Source organism: Cheilinus undulatus, linkage group 20, assembly GCF_018320785.1.
Source record: "Cheilinus undulatus linkage group 20, ASM1832078v1, whole genome shotgun sequence".
Taxonomy (NCBI): domain Eukaryota; kingdom Metazoa; phylum Chordata; class Actinopteri; order Labriformes; family Labridae; genus Cheilinus; species Cheilinus undulatus.
In genome coordinates, this window is record NC_054884.1 from 18,631,592 (window position 1) to 18,653,827 (window position 22,236).

Sequence of the window (22,236 nt, forward strand, 5' to 3'; positions counted from 1 at the left end):
TATCTTGGGTTTTTTGAGTAATTCTGCTTTGCTTTTCTTTTTTAGATTCATTTGGGGCATATTGCCATTATCAGATAGGACTGCTGAAGGAAGTCAGGAAAAACGGAGAGAAATAATGGGGAAGACATGTACCAAACATACACTATAGTCTCTGCTTATGGGTGCCTGCTCTACCCGCTGAGCCACACTGGCACTCGTAATTCTGTCTTTGACATCTTGCCTCCTTAGCACAGCAGCTTAGTGACTCATGCTTTCTTAACCTAATGTGCCAAATATGATCACTATCAACTCTATCAAACTTCCAGACACACAGATAGCTGTCTAATTACTATACATTCATTTATTTTTCCTTCATACTGTAGTTTATTTCAATTACATTCAAACTACTAATAACTAACAAAATCAGACAGAGTGGGCCACTCAGATCATTCAGATGTCTTCAGTTCATTGGTGTGATGCCAGCCAAAGGGTGTGTTATTTGCAGACTTACAGTTGGAGATAAGATCAATCTGCTAAAGCAGTTTCTGAAAAATGATAAACAGGGTTTGTACACCAGAGCAAAGACATTTTATTTCACAGTGCCATCACCGTCAGGACTGGTATTTTTACTCTGCATGTGTATACACGTGAGACTTACATTGTAACATCATATGCAGACCAAAGGATTGCACTGAATTCATGATATCATCTATTTCTCTTGAGATTTTTTTCACCTCCACTGACATGCAGCTTTTCTTTGTGCATTGCACACTTTGTGTTTTGGGGCACATTTAGAGTCTGATTAAGCTGTTTAGTGTTACAGTTGCTTGTCAAGGGCTTTCCAAATTTAGGGGTGTTTCAAATGTGGCAGATGAATAATTCCCCCTCTTCCTCACCTTGAGCAGCATCACAATGCCTTTTTTTATAGCCCAGCAAATCATGAGATTCCTGTATGTCGACTAAAACAAACTGGCAGACTTTCTGGCAGAGCAGCAATTAGTTTTTTAAATGCCATTCGTTTGTTTTAGCTCAGCTAAACAGCTACCTGTATAAATGTTAAAAAAGCTTTAGGGCCTTGAAACTTCAAAGTATCCTTAAAATGACAGGTTAAATATGCGACATGGAAGTATGTGTGCTAGTTTTGGTGCTGTTATTGTGGTGACAGGCAATAACAGCATTTGGCAATGCAAATGGGGAATTCTTTGTGGACCAGACCGTCCATTCCAGTCTGCACAGACTTTAAAGGCTGAGTCTACTGAAGCGCAAGATTAATTTTATTTGCTCCCAGTTTAAATGTCTGTCCTAATTTGAACCTTTTCAGAGATCATGGGTGCTTGACAAAGCAACAAAACACAGCATTTTCTCTTAGAAACTGGGTTGCACATGGATACTTCCAACCAAAGACTGTATAAACATGGATATTGTCCCATGATATCACCCATAAGTTTCTGAGGAGGAACCGTGGAGTCAGATTTTCTGGAAATGCTATCTTCAGTGAAGATGCTATCTTCTCTGACGTAACAGTGAGTGAAAAATGGTTTCATTTAATGCCAACATGCCTAAGACAGTTCAATGTTATGCAGAAGCAAAACTTACTTTTATTCTTGGGCCTGTTTCTTGCTATCCAATAAATTTACAGTATCAAGTGTTTTTGTCCACAGTACATGCTTATATGGTTTCAAGCTAGCGCTTCTTTAGCTACCTATAGTTCCCAACTCCCAATGCAGATAATGCAGCTAAAGCTAGGCTCACAAAGCGGCTATGCAAGCTGCGATCTATGTTATCCATGTAGCTTAACTAGCTTTAGCAATGTTAGCCAAAGCTCATGTTACTAAAGCTAACTCAACCATCAATAACCAAGCTACGTAGCTATACCTACGCTTACAAAGCAGCCATGTAAGCAACATAGATGTGTTATCTATGTAGCTACATAAGCTTTAGCTACGTATGCTAAAGCTCACGTTGCTGAAAGAACTCAGTAACGTCGGCTTGTGTAATAATGTTAAATATGTAGCTAGTATAACTATGCTAACAGCTAAAGCTAACGAAGCTAAGGCAAGACACCTGTGTAGCTTAGTTTTAAATTGGGTCTATACATAATTTAATCCCGGATTAGAACTCTGACCTTTATCTCTGATTTATGAAATGTTTCTTGGTCTGTAATGTTTGAACTGTAACTATTTCATGAATGTAACTGCCAGACTTTGTTTATGGATCAAGTTTAATCTTAAAACTGGAAACATGTTGTACAGGCAAATTACAGCACTTCCTTTCTGAGATATATGCTGTCTCAGATGAATGTCTGTGAGAATGATGGTCAGAGGTGTAGCCTATAGTCTCCAGTCAGACCCTCAGCTCTGCACAGCAGTGATGCTTATATCATAATCATCATGTATTTACTACTGTATGTGAAGTACTACAGTAATCAAATGTTTGGCATCAAATAATCTGAATTCTTTTGTTACAGTCCTCATACTGTCTCCAATTAAAATCCAAATCTCTCCTACATTTCAAAGTAGGATTCCAAAAAAGCACAATTGAAGCTCATACCAACTGTTCAAAATGTTTAGTTTCAACATCCAGCATAATTTCAATTTCCAGCCAGTCTGTACCTTTATTTCAGAAACCGTGAACAAAAAGACAAAAAATCATGTCAACTTTAGCTCAGCATCATACAAGTGTTTATTTTTATATCTAAAACCCATTTCCCACCAAAACAGCATAATGCTACTTAGAGTATCACAGTACAATAATAAATCACCTCTGTTTGCCTCTTTGTTGTAGTTCGTGTCTTTAATTTGCAGTTAAGCCAAACCTACAAGTATGACAATGAGAACAGGAACAGTGCAAGACAGTAAATTAGTGCAATATACATGATTCTTCACAGTAAATTTTGTTTGTCAACTGTCTTACAAATTCAGGTTATAAGAAAGGGCACAGAAACATGCCAGCAGCAGAAATAGTAGGACAGGAACAGGGGCACCGGCTGTAGATTTGGTGGTAAAGACTGTCCTGTTATGAAGATCCTGTGCAGGCCGAAACACGTTCTTATATCCTGCATGAGTCGGGAACATCTTCATCTGGTGGGGTTAGAGAAAATGTTAGATTGCATGTTTTGGATTTACTAAAGTTAAAAAGATATTTGGAACTAATGTACATTGATTTTAGAGGTATTTATTTGAAGTTATGTCCCTGCAAAAAGTCCAGTGACTAATGGGGTGAAGTCAGGCAGGCACCAGTCTTATTGCACAGGGAGTTGCAATTAAGTTCTATTTTCCATAAACGTTAGGGTTGGACCAAGCATTTTAACTTAATTCTGCAAGCCAACAGGGGTAAGAACTCTATTACAAATAAAGAATAATTCTCGTCATAGCTTTAATCACAGATTAACATTCTCCAACTCTTTATAATGAGTAATTATGTTAAAAAGTACTGGGTGTGAGTTCTTGTGTAAAAGGGTGTACACAAGAACTCACACATCACATAAAAACTTTCCATCTCAATGCCAGTGAACAACACTACAGGTTCTTCCCCTTTCACTCCTGTTTTGCTTTCTTTCTCCCACTCTCTTTTCTTCTTCGTTCTTTTCCTTCTTTCCTTTCGTTTCTTCCTCTTATCTTAATTGATAATTATAACCTCTTTTGGCACATGCCTTGTCTTTGTTTTTGTTGTCTGCATTTATTTAAAACTAATCTAGTTATCATCTCAGCACAGAGTAACTGGTAAGTCTTAATTAATCTGCCTTTAATTAGTCTTTAAAAGCAGAATTGTGGGAGCAGGACCAAAGCTCAATCAGGTTTTCCTGCGTTTCAATATATCCCTACTAGACCATCTCCTCCACTTGTTTTCAGATTCCGCAGCCTGCTTCCCACCCCTTATTCTCTATTTTCTTTCTTTCCAGAGGACCCAAAGGGAGTTTGTCTTGCCCGTGTCACATTGACACTAGTTTTTTTAAGCCAAATTATATCTAAGGCCCCTTAAGAGTTCTCTGTTTCCTTTGAAGGACCCATATATGACCTTAAATGACACACCAGTCTTGAATTTAAACTTAATCTCCATTTCATTTGAAAAATTCCTCAAACAAAGATATACAAACATGTTCACATAACTGAAATGCCAAAAAAATGAGGAGTGCCAGTAATACAACAACATGTTTTGATTGATTTGACGTGGAAGAGATAATGTGACATGACGGAAGAAAAAGTTCCCTAGTGAGGACGTAACCACCACATATCAGATTGCTCTTACAGATGCAACCCCAACTGTTGGCTGCCTTACACTAACGACTTTTTGTGCAATTTCAAAGTTGCAGACAAAGTTACAAAACTGGAGTAAAGTCGGTGGATTCTTGCTAAAATTGCAACGTTCCCCCTGTTGTCTCAGTTCTTAGGTGTAAGGTGGTTGTAAGACTGAATCCAAGTAGTTTTAAGGCAGTCCTTCTTCAATCTTGGATTTCTACTCAATGTAAATTATTTAAAAACATTGGATTATAAAAAATATTAACTTCTTCTTCTATATCTTGTTCTTTGCCCAAAAATTCTTGTTGTGAATTTCCACCAGATGCATGATGGGAAATAAAAATCTCAGAAGGAATCATATTCAAGTCCTGCTGTTGGTGACCTACAGTCCTTGCAAAATCTTAGTCCGGGACAATGAACTCAGCGACTTGCCGACAGATTGTCTTTAAATATGAGAGGGTCTTAGATGTTTGTCTTTTTAGAGTCTTTAATGTAAGGCCAGCCTTACATGTCCCAATTCATGACTTTATTCCTGTTATAAGTACAAAGCAAAAAATGCTTTCTATGTGATGTAAAATCAACACAAAGAAAAGATATGAAGCACATACCAGGTCTTTATCCACTTTGATAGACTCTTTAAAAACAGTCCAGACCACGGCTTCATTACAACTTGGGGTGGTCAGGGAGCCGTTGTAGCGATAGTATGCAGCTCGATCCACGTCACCAAGCAGATCGTCAATAGAGATCTCTTCTGTGACAGTGGCTTTGGAGCCTAAAAGAAGCAAAAACAGAAAATTAAGTGCCAACATTCAGTGTTGTTCTTAATTTTACAAAAGTTACCATGTGCACCCACTGATGTTTTGTATGAGTGGAAGGTAGCTGGTCAGTTTCTTCCAGGCGTTCATATCAGATGTTGGCTTTGACGTGGAACTTGTCTGCAGAGATAAACAATGGAGAAGATTTAAAAGATTTGACGGGAGATTAAAACAAACAACCTGTTTGGAAAATTCTTCAGCTCTTACCTCATGATGACTAGATCCACCACTGCTGCTTTTGGTAGAATCTGTGGCCTGAAAAATTGATGCTATATTTTTAATATGAACTTTTTGGTAGCAAGTTAGATTTAAACAAAAACTTGACCTATTACTTTCATGTCCCTATTTAACATAGTGGGTTGTAAATACTAACTTAAGTCAAACATTTACTTGAGGGGGACTGTAAAGAAAAGAACAAAGAAAATATGGGGACATCTCAGGTTAAGATTAAATATTTCATTGCCTATTAGCACATGATGTTCATGGTTGTTGAACCACCTGATGCCACAGGTGTTTAAAATCTCACACCCATTCCACAGTCAACTGTAAGTGATATTATTCAAAAGTGGAAGCTTTTAGGAACAACAGCAACCCACCCATTAAGCAGAAGACTACATAAAGTCGCAGAGGGGGGCCAACGACCACTAAGGCACATGGCGTGTAAAAGTTGCCAAGGCTCTGCTGATTCCATAGCTGAAGAGTTCAGAACTTCCATTGGCATTAATGTAAGTACAAAAACAGTGCTGCAAAAGCTTCATGGAATGGGTTTCCATGGCTGAGTAGCTTCATGCAAGCCTCACATCACCAAGTCCAATGCCAAGCATCGGATGAAGTGGTGCAAAGCACACCAACACTGCATTGTAGAGCGCTGGAAGGGTGTGCCGTGGAGTGATGAATCATTTTGATTTTATTTGGGCAAGTCTAAGTTTGTTGGATGCTGTAAAAACATTACCTGCCTGACTGCATTGCGCCATGTTTGGTGGTAGAGGGATCAGGGTTTGGGCTAGGCCCCTTATCTCCAGTGTAGGGCAAATTTAATGCTTCAGTATACCAAGACATTTTGGAAAACGCTATGCTTTCAACTTTGTAGCAACAGTTTGGGGAAGGCCGTTTCTATTCCAACATGTCTGTGCCCCGGTGCACAAAGCAAAGACTATAAAGACATGGTTTGGTGAGTTCAGAGTGGAAGGACTAGACTGGCCTGCAGAGCCCTGACCTCAATCCCATGGAGCACCTTTGGAATGAACTGGAATGGAGATTCTAAGCCAGGCCTTCTTGTCCAACCTCAGTGCCTGACCTCATAAATGCTCTACAGAATGAATGGGCACAAATACCCACAGAAACACTTCAAAATCTTGTGGAAAGCCTTCCAACAAGACTGGAGGCTGTTATAGCTGCAACTCCATATCACAGTACATGTATTTGAATACAATGTCATTACAATCCCATAATGGTGTGGCAGCCAAATAATTTTGTCCATATAGTGTATGTTGGATTAAATTAATCACATGTGCCAAGAAGAAAGTAGCATTTGTGGCGCAGCTGAAGGGAGCATCCAGCTAGTTCATGATGAAGTCAGGGAGTAATCTAAGAGTGTGATGACAGACATGCTGTATTGGACTGGCACTGTTCAACATTCATCTGGACATTGGAATAGATTTAGAGGCCATTCTACTAGAGTCTCATGAAACAGGGAGATGCAAATTAACTGTCATCTTTTCATTCCTCTTAATAGCTCTACAACAGACCTAGAGTGCATTTTTCCCATTAAGTGGCTGGCTGCATTTTATGGTGATGCAGGCATGCAAGGTTAGTGCTCTCTCTCCCCTTGATGGTTTACGCTCGTGGGAACTAGGCGTCTTACACATGCTGAATGACTTTTGTCACTCAGCCTTAATTCCACACGCCATCAAACATCTCCATCATAAAGCTTGCTTGTCCAGTTGTTTGACTTGTTCTATCTAATGAAGACCTTGGTTAGTTGCATCAGGTGCATGAGACAACACCTGATGTGTGAATGAGGAATTTACTAATAGTGGCATTTTGTGTTGAATTTGTAGAAATCACTTCTAATGTTAGTTGTGGTGAACTATTTAAATCATTTGCATTGCAAACTCCTGAAAGTCTGAAAATTATGCAGATAAGCTTGATTTGCAGTGGGGGTTAAGTAATTTCAATTTCAACTGTAGATCTTTGACCTCTTACTACCCTAAAAGCATTTCCATACATGCCTGGCTGACAACTAAAGGGAAAGAATTTTCTATGAGGCCTAGAGGCTCTGAAAGAGTTTGCCCTGAGGACATCAGGTTAGACGACTCTTTAATCCTCTAAATCCCTTTTCAAACATACTTTTAACAAAAAGGTTGCCCTGACTTGACTTGAAGTCAATGTATTTGATAGCTTGTGTTTAATTCAGATTTGATTCAGTTCCTTTGTAAGTTCTGAATTTTAAGTTTTAGTGATAAAAGTTGTTTAAGGGTTTTGAATCGACATGTTTGACAACACATTTATTAACCCGAGTTAGTATTTAATCTTCTTGGGGATTCAAATATCAAGCTGTACATCAGGTACAAAGCACATAGTTAACTAGAAAAGCACTTGGAGAGCGCAGACCTCCACCAATCTACCAATCTGCGCCCTATCTCCCAATAGTACAGAATCCTTAAAAAAATTCCTGGATCCGGATCGCTCCCAAAATCTAATCAGGTCCTCCTTATGCCATTTGTGACATTTCCTGAAAATTTCATCAAAATCCGTCCATAACTTTTTGAGTTATGTTGCTAACAAACAAACTAACAAACCCTGCTGATCACATAACCTCCTTGGCGGAGGTAATTGAAATAGCTGCTTGACATGTATAGGAGTTATAAGATTAATGTCTAGACAGCACCTTGTACCTGTGCAGGTATGCACAGTGTATATGCTCTGTGATATAAGCATGTGGATAATAACACCATTACCTCAAATGGATTGTCATAGTAGCTCATGTCCCTTGTTTAGCTATGCTACTGGGCTAGTTTGGCACCTTTTTTGTGACCCCCTTTTACATTGTGTAACTTCTGAATTAAGGGCTCAGTACAGTAGGAGTGTCAAAGTGAGTTAAGAGCATGAGCTGGAATGTCACAGATGTACTGTATTGAATATGAACACAAACAAACCATGACAAGGTCAGAGCAATCAAGAAAATAGAAACTATATTTAACTATTCATCTGGACGGCTTGTCCCGGCCCTCAAACTGGAATCTCAGGTTCATAAAAACAAAAGAAAAAAAAAAATTTCTAAAGAAGAAAGTTAGTCTAAAATCTTAATCTCAGCAAGAATTTTTTGCCCTTTAGTAACAAGATACACTTTTTTTTTAGTGCTGGAAAAAAGCATAATATGCTCTTAATGATCCTAGTATTCAAAATGCTGCTATAGTTCAAATTCTGACATTTATGTAAAAAAAAAGAAAAGAAAAAAAAAAGGTTGTTCCTGTTGTGCTCTGAACTTTATTAATATCTACAATCTTTCAAAAACCTACATTTTCTATGCCCCCATGTACAGGCATGGAAAATGTAGGACAGAGGCATTATCAGGTTAAATGTGCATCTGTCCACTTCTGTGTTATGTTTAAGTCTTTAGAGTAAATTTCTTATTAGTTTAAATCACATTTTAGTATTTTTTGTAACACCGATAGTTGTATTCTAGTTTTATCTGACAAAATCTAAAACCTTTTTAGTACAGATTTAGTGAAAAAAATATATACAAGTCAAAACTTAAAGACCCTGTAAAGAGAAATCCAAAGTTTAGTTTTAACACACCAGATATGATGGAATATGGTTGCTGTAAACATGTGAAAACAGATATACATGTGACATAATTTTGGATTTAGAGAGTATGAAAGTATTTCACCTCTTTCCTGGCTTGGTTTAATGTGGGCGGGGCCAATATGTGGGTTCATGATGTCACGAGCCAACAGTCAGGAATGACCCTGCACACTACAATATAAATTCACAGAGCAGTTCATCTCAGTACAGTCTGTTGTTAGCTGATGCCACTGCCTTTATTGAAAGTTAACAGTCAGTTAAATGCTGTTTTTGTTCATTGAGAGGTAAATTTGCCAAATCTATCAGCCACAGTGGTCTATGGATCATTTTAAAGCAGCAGTATTCAAACCTATTATACCCAAGAGCCACATTGTCTTAAAAATACTATTGCGAGAGCCACAATCCAAAACAGGAGATGTGCTGATCAGTCTATTAGTTGAAATGAAACAGTGAATTGGTGGATTATTGTGTTGTTAAATGGGATGCAATAGGCTACATAAAAATGTCTGTAAAGTGTCAGAAGAAAGGATATTTCACCGATCATAAGCATATGTTTTTATTTATCTAAGTTCCACCTTGAATAAAGTCTTTCTGATATATCAGAATGTGCCGACTTAAAGCTATGAGAAGCTCTTCAAAGAGCTGATGAATGGTGTCTGTTTGGGTATTAATATTTCATATTTGGACATTTACTGTAGTTTTGTGACTCTGTTAACTTAAAGGGATGCTTTCTATTTTTTTCCCTCTCATAGTGCTTTTAGCTAAAGGGGGAGGGTTCCCATATTGGTCTGTGCCCTGGGCCTCCAAATGTCTAAAAATAGTCCTGCCCTGCCAAATCGTTCTGCCCTGCCAGTTTGTTGCTTTCATTTTTCTGTTTCTGCCCTTTTGACAGTATCTGTTACTTCCACCAAGGAGGTTATGTGATCAGCAGGGTTTGTTAGTTTGTAAGTTTGTTTGTTAGCAACATAACTCAAAAAGTTATGGACGGATTTTGATGAAATTTTCAGGAAATGTCACAAATGGCATAAGGAAGAACTGATTAGATTCTATGCGATCTGGATCACCGTCTGGATCCAGGAATTTTTTGAAGGATTCTGTACTATTGGGAGATAAGGCTAATGGCGGAGGTCTGCGCTCTCTAAGTGCTTTTCTAGTTGGTAGTAGTGTTAGTATTAGTAGTTTTACTCAATTATACATTATTTCAATGTGTGCTCAATGTGTGATTGGCTTGATGATGATGTGCATTGCAAAAATCATCATCAAATATGAGTATGAGAGAGCATTGGCAGGAAGTGACTGAAGAAATCTGTTAAAACGAGGGCATTAGAAGCTTCAATTTGAACACAAGACAGCACACCTCTATGAATTAACTTACTGAAGTGACCGGCCATCAGCAGACTTTCTTTGCGCCCTTTTACGCACGTTCCTCTGTCCAGCGCGCATCTGACGGTAATAATATACAAGTTTTCTTTTGAATTTGGCAGTTAATGTATGTCTTCTTTGAGTGGACTTAGATTTATTAATATGACTTATTGCAATGAGTCTTTACTGCTGACAGTTTTCACCTTTATAAAGGATTTTGGGAGGATTTTTTAAAAGTAAGCTCTAAAAGAGCTGCAGCTGGTCACAAAAGAGCCCCGGGTTGAGTATCACTGTTTTAAAGCATCATAACAGGTTTGAGCCAGAGAAGGGACTTTGTCTCTCCTCTGGCACAGTGACTTATCATACAACAAACCTAAATACAGATTCATTTTCACTTTACAGGGTCTTTAAGTCAAACATTTTCTCCTTTTAAAATAAGTTAATAAGTCACGCTATGAGACATGTAAAACACTCATTCATGCACTACCAATACTTATATATCATGGATTTCCAACGTTCAACAGTCCAGCTCTAACATTTTAGTCTGGTTTAGTCTACTTGACAAAAACTAAAATCACTTTGTCACTACATAGACAAAAGTATTCAGCTGCCTGACTGTTAGACCAATAGACACTGTAATGACATTGCTTTCAGCTCTATAACAGCCTCCACTCTTCTTCGAAGGCTTTCTGCAAGATTTTGGAGTGCTCCTGTGGGAATTTGTGCCCTTTCATTCTGTAGAGCCTTTATGAGGTCAGGCAGTAATGTTGGATGAGAAGGCCTGACTTGCAGTCTCCATTTCAGTTCGTCCAAAGGAGCTTGATGAGATTCAGGTCTGGGCTCTGTGCGTGCCAGTCAAGGTCTTCCACACCCAACCCAAACCATGTCTTTATCGTCCTTGCTTTGTGCACCGGGGCACAGTCATATCGAAATAGAAACGGCCTTCCCTAAACCGTTGACACTGTTGCCCAAAATGTCTTGGTATGCCTAAGCATTAAGACTGTATATAAAGGGCCTAGCCCAAACCGTGAAAAACACCCTCATACCATTACCTCTCCTCCACCAAACTTTATAATTGGCAAAATGCAGTCAGGCAGGTAATGCTAAACCCATGGGACTTGGTAATGTGAGGCTTGCGTGCAGCTGCCTTAACATGGAAACCCAATAAATGAAGGTCCTGCCACACAGGTTTTCATGCTTACAATGTTGCCAGAGGAAACTTGGAACTCTTCAGTTATGAAATCAGCAGAGTGTTGGTGACTTTCACACGCCATGTGCTTTGGCAGTCGTTGACCCCCGCTCTGTATTTTAACATGGTCTCCCACTTCCTGGTTGAGTTGCTGTTGTTCCTAAATATGTCTACTTTCTAATAATGTCACTTAATGCATTAAATGTGTGCATTCTCATTGCAAAGTGACGTCTATCACAGTACCACACTTAATGTTACTGAGCTCTTCAGAAAAATGGAGACTGCATGGCTTGGCACTTGATTTTATACACCTGTGGCAACAGGACTGGTTGAAACAACTGACTTCAATAATTAAGAGGTGTGACTAAATACTTTTGTCCATGAAGTATAGGTCAATGCACATTAAATATCCTTCAATGTCTTTACCTGGGCAGAGCAGCCACAGTCCATTAGCGGGTTTATATCAGCAGAAATGTCCGTATTATACATTTTTGAGTGGACTCCTTTTGTGGTAAATATCCCTTGTATAAATGTTAAAATGTACTTTACAATTACAAACAATGAAGGCTTTGTGCTTAAATGCATCAGGGGCTGGCCTTTTCACTGCTGCTCTGCCTCAGTTAAAAAGGACATATAGTATGCTTACTGTTCTGTTTAGTTACCTCAATAAAAAATCCCAGAACCGACAGGCCATTAGGGGTGTTCACTGCATCCTCCAAACTCAAATCCTTTCTTCTGCTTACTATGTGCATCTGGACGAGGAGGAAAAAAAATATCGATAGTGTAAACAGGTTAAGTGTAAGTTAGAAAAATGCTTTTACTGCTAAATCAGGGCTGAAAGGCTTATAACCATGGTACTACCTCCATTGGGTAACTGTGTGAATCAACAGTGTGCTCTGAGCCCTCTGAGTCTTCTGACATGGAGCCCCAGTGAAAATGAAACTGAAGGGTAGTGTAGACATGTCCCAAACCCCCTCCTGAGACCGCCACCAAATCCTCCTTCAGGACACACTTTACTGGGAGTTAGAAAGGAGAAAAGTACTAGTTTTAACAGACTTATTTTTTTAAATATATCAAGATGGTGTAAACAATGTTCGTCACAATAACAGCATAAACTTTCATATGATGGCAGTATAAAACAACACTGACTCCTGTTTTGATGCTACAACAACACAAATAGAAGTTAAAGGCACCATTAGCCAATATCATTAAAGTATCAGCTCATTTTGAAATTGATAGCAGCAACACATCTCAAAAAAGTAGGGACAGGACCATGTTACCATTGTGTAGCATCCCCTCTTCTTTTAACAACAGCCTGTTCACATCTGGGAAGTGGGGAGTACAGTTGCTGGAGTTTTGGGAGAGGAATGTTGTCTCATTCTTTTCTTATGTAGGATCCTAGCTGCTCAACAGTCCTGGTTCTTCATCGCCAGTTTTTTTTGTTCAAAGGCTCATTTAGGCTCCTACGCATGCCCTCATACTGATGTGCATCTGTTAAGTTGGAGTGGACATTTAAAAACTAATCAACTAGAGGTCACTGTCTCTCACTGAGCTACTTTGATGCTGCTCTGTAGATCCATCCCATAGACTGAAGAAAGAACAGTCCATCTTTGCTCTGCAATGCTCTTGGAGCTGTCTGGCTTTGTGTCCAGGTGAGCCAACATCATTGACATGTTTGTATTTTCTATTAACTCACTCAATATTCGTTTATATTGCCTCAGAAAACACAATTAGGTTCTTTTAAATGTTTTCTTTGTTGCGTTTACTGCTGTGGGTTGAACCACTGGCCACACTGCCCCACAATTGGCGATGCTATTGCAGCGATTGATCTATATCCTCAAGCTTCGAGAGAACAGACAAAAAAACTGACGAAATGCCAGTACAAACAGAAAGATCCATCCGTGTCCGTATGCTGTTCAAACATTGTGCTTAAATGAGCCTTACGTTGAGCCAAATTTTTATTTATTTATTATTATTTATTTAGCACACATTAACAAAAATGGTGCAAGAAGGGAACGAAGCCTAATGGGCTTGTACAAATGTTGTTGTTTTTTTTAATCTGTGATAGGTCTGGACTGCAGGTCAGTTCAGCCCCTTGATTCTTCTACTGTGTTCTCTGTCAAATTTTTTACAATCTTGCATTGAGGAATTTTTTTCTGAAATTATTCCACAACTTTTAGATGCCGTTTTTGCAGATTGGTGAACCTCTGCTTCTCTAAAATGCTCCTTTTATATCCTGTCATGTTTCTGACCTGTTACCAATTAACCTTATGAGCTTAAAAAAGCTCCTCCAGCTTTTATCATTAGTACCACTTACTTTTCCAGCCTTTTTCACCCCACTTCTAATTTATGTTGCTGTCATTAAATTCAAAATGAGCAAATTTTTCATGAAATGGTAATATGTCTCTGTTTCAACATCTGATTAGTTGTTTCATTTTCTATTGTGAATAAAACATGAGGGATTTGCTGATGATTGCTTTCTCTCTCTCTTTTTTTTTTTTTTTTGCATATTTCACACATTATCCCAACTTTTTAAAACTGGGATCAAGAAGGATAAGATTCCTCTCAACACCCCACACCACAGGAAAATCTTATGTTCCAGTTATTTCATTGATAGTCTAGTTGTTTTGGTTCATGTTGCTAGTTAGAAAAAAATAGCACACTTCTTAATGCCAGGCTAATTTCTTCATGCGAGCACAAACTAGCAGGTCAAAGCCCAAGATGTTTAGATTTGTTTCATGTACAGGGAAGATTTTTTAAAAAAAAACTTAAAAACCAAGTTACTTCATATCAATAAATATGTCAAACAATTAAAGGGCAAATAAAGTGAAGTAAAGCCATCATACTTGCATGTCCCGTATTTGTGATGTACTCGACAGCACGTTTGTCTTCAAACTTTGTGTAGCCGAAGTCTGTGAGCTGCTTGTTCGTCACAGTCTTACTTGTATTTATGTTGATGGGAGACTGGCGTTCGCCACCACAGAATGACTGAGGCAGGAGCTTCCACTTTGACGGACTGAATTCTAGAAAGGTAAATCGATGTTTTAAAGGCCAAGTTTTACTCAAATTTGACTCAAATAACCTGGAAAAATTAGCCATTCCATACCACAGTGATCATCATAGCACCAAGGATGACCTAAAAGGGAAAAACAAGTGATAAGAAATAGAACCCTCAAAGATGAAGTTGGATGGCACTCTAACACTGGTTTCTCACTCACTTGAAGGTAAAGTAGTAGCAGGGGAAGCATACACCTGACGGCCGTTAATATTTTGAGATGGCCGAAATACATTTGAGACTCCTGTCTTCTTGGGAAACATCTCAATCTATCAATAAAAGACAGAACAGATTAGGCAAAGTGATGCTGCTGGTAGACATTCTGTAGTGGTTTATATAGCATTATCTCTTAGCATATTCTACGATAGCCTTTCCCAAACTTAAGTACACTTTAAACCTGAAATGTTCTGGTGCTCACAAAAACCCTCATACAACCACAGCATGAGTCAAAATATTCACCTCCATATTTCTGTTTCATAAAACAGAAGTTTAATGTGAAGACTTACTTTTCAGAAATATTGATATTACAATTAGCAGTTTTGTTTGGTCAGGCATCTTTTAAGTGACCTATTCATTTTTTTATTCTTGTGATTAGTAAAAAACAGACGTGATAAAAAGGTGATATGCACATTTAATCTTCAGGCTGTATTTGGTTAATTCTGGGGCTTAATAATAACATAATCAAGTACTTAATGATCATTTTAAAGATTATTTCAATGTGAACTATGCAGTTCCAAGGCCCACCACAGGCTATGGTGTCCTACACCTTGGGATGCACTGGTCTGTCAGGTTCAGCATAGTTAGTGAAAAAATGGACATTTAAGGGATTTCTTTCCTTAGGCAGAGTTTAAGCTTTTTACCAGCACAGAGCACTAACCGTCTAATGTGATGGGAATAATAAACCTTGAATTTTCTCAGACAGCTGTAGGCTAAAGCTGTTGTTCTCTAAAGGTGTGGTAAGGTATACCCGTGCACCACAAGGCTGATGTGCCATGGGAATTGGTACAACCATGCTACAAAAATACAAAGACTAAAGATACTTTCACATGTTTTTCATTTTCCATGGATATAAGCATGGTGAGATTTTAGCTTGTTGTTTGGTGTGCCTTGAGCAAAACACATTTGAAAATCCCTTGGCTAGAGACACTGAGTGAAATTATACTGCACTGAAACTGTAAGGCAGCACCTATTTCGTGACTCTCCATTGACTCTGTACAGAAGGAAGTTGTATTTTCTCCTTCCTTTTATCAACTCATTCCTCCGGCCTCTTAAACAGTTGGTGCTGAAGCCAAGCGAGGTCTTAGTCCAGATAAGACAGTACCTGGGTCCTGGCTGTCTCGGACTGGGTGCAGGTTGGCTGTGTGGTGGCTGTGGCACGTGTCAGCTTGAGCTAGGGCTGTCGCAAACTTCATGCCGAGTTGCATGTGTGCTGTGTGTGGGCTGTCTCCCTGCTCTCCCTGTCTTTCTCTGTGAGTTTTACCTTATAAGCTCTCCCTACAAGCAGAGGGGGAACATAACTAATTACATTTACTCCAATTACTGTAATTGAGTAGCTTATTTGTGTAGTTTTAAAATCACTATTTTATCTTTAACTTTATATACTGGGGAAAGTATTGTACTACTTTACACTCTAAAAAGCATCAATTACTGAAAAACAAATATGTAAAGCCAAAATGAGAAGGTCCAGGCTTTCTGCCAACAAGAAAATGGACAGTAGTTTGACAGTAGTAGGTGCGAATGTGAGTGTGTCTGGTTGTCTGTCTCTATATGTCAGCCCTGTGATCGACTGGCAACCAGTCCAGGGTGCCAAATGACAGCTGGGATAGTCTCCAGCCCTCCGTGACCCCCAATGGAATAAGCGGTATAGAAAATGGATGGATGGATGGTATGACAGGCCACTGTATTCTTTTTTTATTTTATTTTTATTTAACCTTCATTTAAGCAGATGAAAAAACCCATTGAGATAGAGGTCTCTTTTACAAGGGCGACCTGGCCAAGAGGTCAGCAGCACACGTCATAATAAATACATTTCAATGACAATAAATTGGAAAGTGCATAGGTAAATTGCAGATAAAATGCTGGGAGAATAACTCACAGTAACAAATTTATAAAGACAGGCACTGTTCCGTAGTCTCATGTTGTCTGTCATTTAAGACAGAACTAAAAGCCCCAAGTGAAATGAGTTCAGACAATTTCAACTCAGACTGCAGAGTATTCCATGCAGAGGGAGCAGCAAAACAGAGTGCCCTTTTCCCTAGTTCAGTCCTCACATGAGGAACAAGCAGGTGAACAATATTGCGAGAGCGCAAGGCATAATGGCTTTCAGTTCTCTGAAGGAGAGTAGATAAATAGAAAGGAACCAAGCCGAGAAGAGCCTGATAAATCAGTCATCCAGTGAGGGTACCTGCGGGCACTCAGAGAAGGCCATCCAGATTTGGCATAGAGCTCACAGTGATGAGTGAGACGACTACACCCAGTGACAAACCTCAAAGCACAGTGGTAAACAGTATTCAAGGACTGAAGACATTTGGCTGAAGCTGTCATATACAGAACATCACCATAATCCAGCAACGGTAGAAAGGTTGCGGATACAAGATATTTTCGAGCTCTGAGGGAAAAGCAGGATTTATTTCTGTGGTAGAAACCTACTTTCATTCTGAGTTGAGTGACCAAGTTGGCGATGTGTGCTTTGAATGAAAGCTCCTGATCGATAAGAAAACCCAGATACTTTTAGGTAGACACTAGTTCAATGGGAACAGATTCTGAACAACCAGGCTAAATTTCAGTCATGAAAAACATCTCTAATTTTATAAAATTAAGCTGCAAAATCATGAAAAACAAGGCACAGTTCAATGACCTCAAGACATGCCCACTGACGAGAAATACGATCCTCGTCAATTTAAAGAAAAATGCTTCTGATCAGAGACTCTGTGCCACTCTAGAAAAAAAATCTGTTGATTTTCAAGAAGGAAAAAAAAAATTTGCAAAAATTCTCAAGTTTCGAAATTTGTGGTCTATGAGGAAAAAAATTACCTGTAAAATTGTTAAGATTCTTGATTAAATATTCAAAAAAAAAAAAAAAAAAAATGGAACTACGATTTTAAGTTTGGTTTCTTGCAAAGATTTGACTTTACAAAGTCTTAAATTTTTCAATTCTAAAAACTTTGATTTTGAGTTTGTCAGAATTTAAGACTTTACAATCCTAAATTTTAAGCTTTCTTTATGTAAATTTCCAATTTTTTGAAATCCAATATTCTGAGTTTGTTTTCTTGTAAATATCAGATCAAAGATGATTTTTTCCCAAAAAATGTTGGCCTTTTTGAAGAAAATAAAAAAAAAAGACTATTTACTATTCAAATCTTCAAGGTTGATCCTAATCCGCCGTTGTACATTAAGTTTCTTATGATTTAAAGAATATATATACATTCACCTAATTTTAACATCAGATCAGACAGGGTCCCCCAGGAGATCTCTGGTGTCCCCCCAGGGGTGCCTTTCCCTTAGGTTGGGAACCACAGCATTAAAAGGATGCTTGCAAAAGTGTTAAAAACAAAAGTAACAAAGGCAGAAAAGAAGCGTGCAAGCTCAGTTGACCTTTTGAACAGGATGAAAAACAACTTCTTTTATCTCCTCTGAAATTTAAGCTTTGGCTCATGTAGGAGAGTCAAGCAGTCACAGACGTAAACTCCCTCAGCCAACAAGCAAGAAAAATAATGTAGTTATTATAGTTCTATACGCTGAGGTTAAAATCTGTCTTTTTTCCTTTAAAAAAATACTGCACAAGTGAGACTATTTGTCTTCCAGGAAAAACAGTGACGTCTCCTCCCTTTTAAGCCTATTAGGCTCAGCTTTGAGTACTGCTTTACTAACTTGTCTAGTCAAAGAGTTAAACCCCTGAGGAGAAGTGGAAGGATTTTCTTGAATGTCTGCAGGTGTCGCTTTCAGCTTCCTACTCTGAGCTAAATGAACCCTGAGGATCAGAAAATAGCTGGAATTGCTGCCATTTTTACACATAAATCTGAACACTGACTGACTTTGTTATGTTCACTTGCCTTATTCTAGTTGTGAAAAATCTATTCGTGTGATTTTTTGTAACTGAAGAACTCTAAAAAAGAAATCTACAAAGATGTCTGGGACGATGCTTTGTTTTTCTGTGACTCATGGACAGACTGCAGGCAGTAGTTTAGATTGAAGTAGTTGAATGCTTTCTGAAGGAATGTTTACATCAACCCTGCAGAAATGTAGATGTCTTATTAAAGAATAAGATATTGATTACGCCAACTAATTAAAATATGTGAAATGTTTTTTTTTGGATGGAACTTTTGCTGTTAGTTAAATGTAAATTTCTGACAATCCTACCATTTATTTAATGTCAGCCAACAACCATAAACAACCATAGAGGCTCTCTCTCTACCCTGACTTTAAACATTTTACAGGCTGTTTGTTTGAAGTTGAGGTCAAAGAGTCACACACCTGTCAACATACCTGCTGGGCCACATGCAGAGCCATGTGCATCTTATGATCTGCTGGCTGCTGATGACTGTTACAAAAGATAAGATGGAATGAAAGGCTGAATGTGTCACACTGCACCTCACGCATGACTGATGACTTCTCTCCCTGTCACATGCGACAGCGTTTTCTCTTGTGGTTACAGTCAACAGAAAATTTAAAAAACTCAGCCTGACTTATCAAAACCAAGTTTCACAGCAGACACCAGCATGTGCAGGACCAGTATGTCCACCACTCGTCTGTTCTCTGGTGACGCTCGCCCACATTGTTGGAAGCTTGTGTAACATTTTGTGATTCCATTCACCGTAGGTCATCACAGACATGGCTGGTTTTCTGGTGAGGGCACAAACTAAGAATGCATGCATAGGTTTAGGTCAGATGGTAGAGAAGGCACAAATGTGCACAAACTAGAATCTTTGATGCAGTTGGTTGTGGGATTGATTCCCAATCATGGTGCTGTTTTGTGAACGTCTTCCCCGACTCCCTCTCCTCTTACTTCCTGTTACTCTTCAGCTGTCTGATTAAATGAAGAAAAAAGCCCGAAATATTAACCCACTATTTACTTTTAAAAGCAGTAACTTAGTAAGTATTTTTTTAGATACTTGCCCCTCACAGTTGACGAGAATCTCAGGCATGAGGGAAGTGTCGATACAAAACAGATGCGATGGAAACTTCCCCTCTTAATACCTGTGGTAGAGCTGTTGCCCTACAGCCAAACATGGAGCTTGTTTTCACCCAAACAAGTGCGCTGTCACCATGGAGAGCAGGAAGTGACTTTCACTGATTCAGACAGAATGTTCATCCAGTCACCTTCTAAAAATTTTTGAAAACTCCTGCCATTCACAAACACTTTCTATGGTAAGTTTCCCAGATGAATGTTAATATATACAGTGCTAAACAAATTTATTAGACCACCTGCTATATTTGTCTAAAAGACAATCCAGCATCATGAAGTGCTTTAATGCGGACTCTTTCATTTTCAGTGAGCTCTCCACGTTTTACCATTTTGAACAGGAATGAGGGATTTCAAACTGAATTCACCCAAATTTTAGCCAGCTCACTGGGCTTCTCTGAGAAGTCAGAAATCAGTCAAGCATAACATTCAACCTTCTGTTCATTCTGTTCAGGAATGCAAGTAAATAACTATAATTTGACATATTAATCAAGAAATATTAATATGCTTTACTATTTTTCAGTTTTTTGTAAATCAGTAAATTTGAAAATGCATGGATAACAATAATTATATTTTAGCAATAAAAATATCATTTGGGTTAAAGAGCTTCTACATATTGTGGCATTAACATTGCAGAAACATAAAAATGATTTTCCTAATTACCAATGCTGTTAATTTAGGGCAGCTGTGGCATAAACCTTACTTTGGTTAGGGTTAGTGTGGTCTAATAAATTTGTTAAGCACTGTACATGGGTCAGGTTACCAATTTCTTGCTGGTCAAGGAAAAAGGCACCGTTTGCATCTGGGCATACATGTTTATATTTGGGGCTTCATGCATTAGCCTGTGGCTAAGCTACCAGTTGTAAACAACAGAGCTTCAACTGACACAGCATGACAACAGTGAAAAACAAACATGGATGTAAAAGTAAAGCCAGTGGTCCAAGGAGCCGGGCCGTCTCCTGGCTATGTGGGCCTCAGATAACGTACAAATGTTAAATCAGACACCCACTGACGTTTACTGTGACGGAAGGAGGTGGCTCTCTGGCCAGCTCCACCTCATAGAAAGGAACCAGCAGCTTCAGCTCTGGCCCAGCATCAGCCCAGGAAATGGTTTGGTGAAGAGGTGTATGTGCCAGGAGTTACACCTCTGCACACAGGGTGCTCCAGACTCAAATATTACATGAGGCTCAGTTAACTGTCCTACAGAGACAGCTGACAGTGCACTCCTCTTCACTTTAATACCACATCCATTATTTCTCTTTATTGAGTGCCTTACCGCCTCGTCTAAGATATAATTTTATCATTTCTCTAGAAATACAGAGTTAAACCTCTTTGACCCAGTTTATGTCAGAACCCTGCTCAGCATGTTTAACTTGTTGATTCCAGCACGGTAACACTAAAACTTTTATAATATCAATTACAACTCAGCATCACATTTTGACACCTTAATAATAGTGTAACAGGATCTAAGACTTATTTGCACTTGTTGCTGTTAGATGAGTCAGGCTTCAGTGTCAGTTTGATTGAAAGTATCATCATCATCAGACATTCCAGTGTAGCTTGAGCCTTCATGGTGAAAATAATTAAACTTTGTCCTCCAGACAAGTTATCTGCTCTTTTCTAAAGCTAAAACATTTCAGTCTGATTGAGGTTATTAGTTCCTTCTAAACTGAAAAGATGTGCTAGCTAGTTTAGAGTCAGGTGTGGAAAAATGTGTATTGAGTGCAGGTCGTGCTGCTCCATGATCTATCCTGCATGTATTTTTAACATCTGCCACTCTTTTTTTCATGCATGTGTTATGTAATTTTTTGACTGCCTGCCTACCCACCCATGCTGTTGATATGTTATATCTATACATAGTAATATCTAACATCTGGCCAGGGACTGCAGATGGAAACTAGCTTTATGGCTAACTGGCATATTTACTGAAATGTGGATTAATATGCACTGTCCCTGTAAATTAATAAATAAATGAATAAATAAAAATAAGTGTGTTAATAACACACTTCATGGTCACTCATGGTGGTTATCGATCTGGAAATCCAACATATGGTTATCACAGATTAATTATACGATGGACCATGATTTACCACATTCACAGCAGTTCTGATCAGAACTATTTCTGCCAAATGTGCATCTTTTTTGCATTTGGAAAAATATTTAGTTTTCAAAGGTAAACATGGCCATGTAATTTTCTCTTTGCTCCATTTTCCTTCAAGAAAAAAGCACAAGGCTCATCAACTTACCAGGTCTTTGTTGACCTTGATTGGGTCTTGAAAGATCGTCCATACAACTGCTTCGCTGCAGTTGGGCGTAGTTAGAGAGCCCATGTAGCGATAGAACTTTGTGCGGTCTACATCACCAATCAGGTCATTGATGGAGATGTTGTGGGTAAAGGCAACTTCTGAGTCTGAAGAAAAAAATCAAAAACCTGAAAAGACTCAGTGAGTAGACAAAAGATCTACTTTGACAACAACACAGCCTCACCCATCTAATTCTCTAATGACTCTACACAGTATAATTTAGGATAAAGGATCATACAGACTTTTAGAAGCCTTAAAATTTTATTTCTCACGCTACTGTTACTGTTAATGTTTCAGGTGTGTGCA

At 38.6% G+C, this 22,236-nt stretch overlaps 1 protein-coding gene across 1 annotated transcript in view; it reads right to left on the reverse strand.

Annotated features, from left to right (window-relative positions):
* Positions 1–2,530: 2,530 nt before the first annotated feature.
* The window catches only part of LOC121528715 (carbonic anhydrase-like), a 42,210-nt gene continuing 22,504 nt past the window's right edge, over positions 2,531–22,236 (reverse strand). Inside the window, exons 8-18 of the mRNA XM_041816280.1 lie at positions 21,874–22,037; positions 14,609–14,714; positions 14,497–14,526; positions 14,237–14,413; positions 12,252–12,406; positions 12,053–12,142; positions 5,240–5,287; positions 5,071–5,152; positions 4,826–4,989; positions 2,893–3,059; positions 2,531–2,794 (exon numbers count right to left, since the gene is read on the reverse strand). Coding sequence (XP_041672214.1) covers positions 2,773–2,794; positions 2,893–3,059; positions 4,826–4,989; positions 5,071–5,152; positions 5,240–5,287; positions 12,053–12,142; positions 12,252–12,406; positions 14,237–14,413; positions 14,497–14,526; positions 14,609–14,714; positions 21,874–22,037 — 1,205 coding nt within the window. The 3' untranslated portion in view covers positions 2,531–2,772. The remainder of the gene's footprint in view (positions 2,795–2,892; positions 3,060–4,825; positions 4,990–5,070; positions 5,153–5,239; positions 5,288–12,052; positions 12,143–12,251; positions 12,407–14,236; positions 14,414–14,496; positions 14,527–14,608; positions 14,715–21,873; positions 22,038–22,236) is intronic.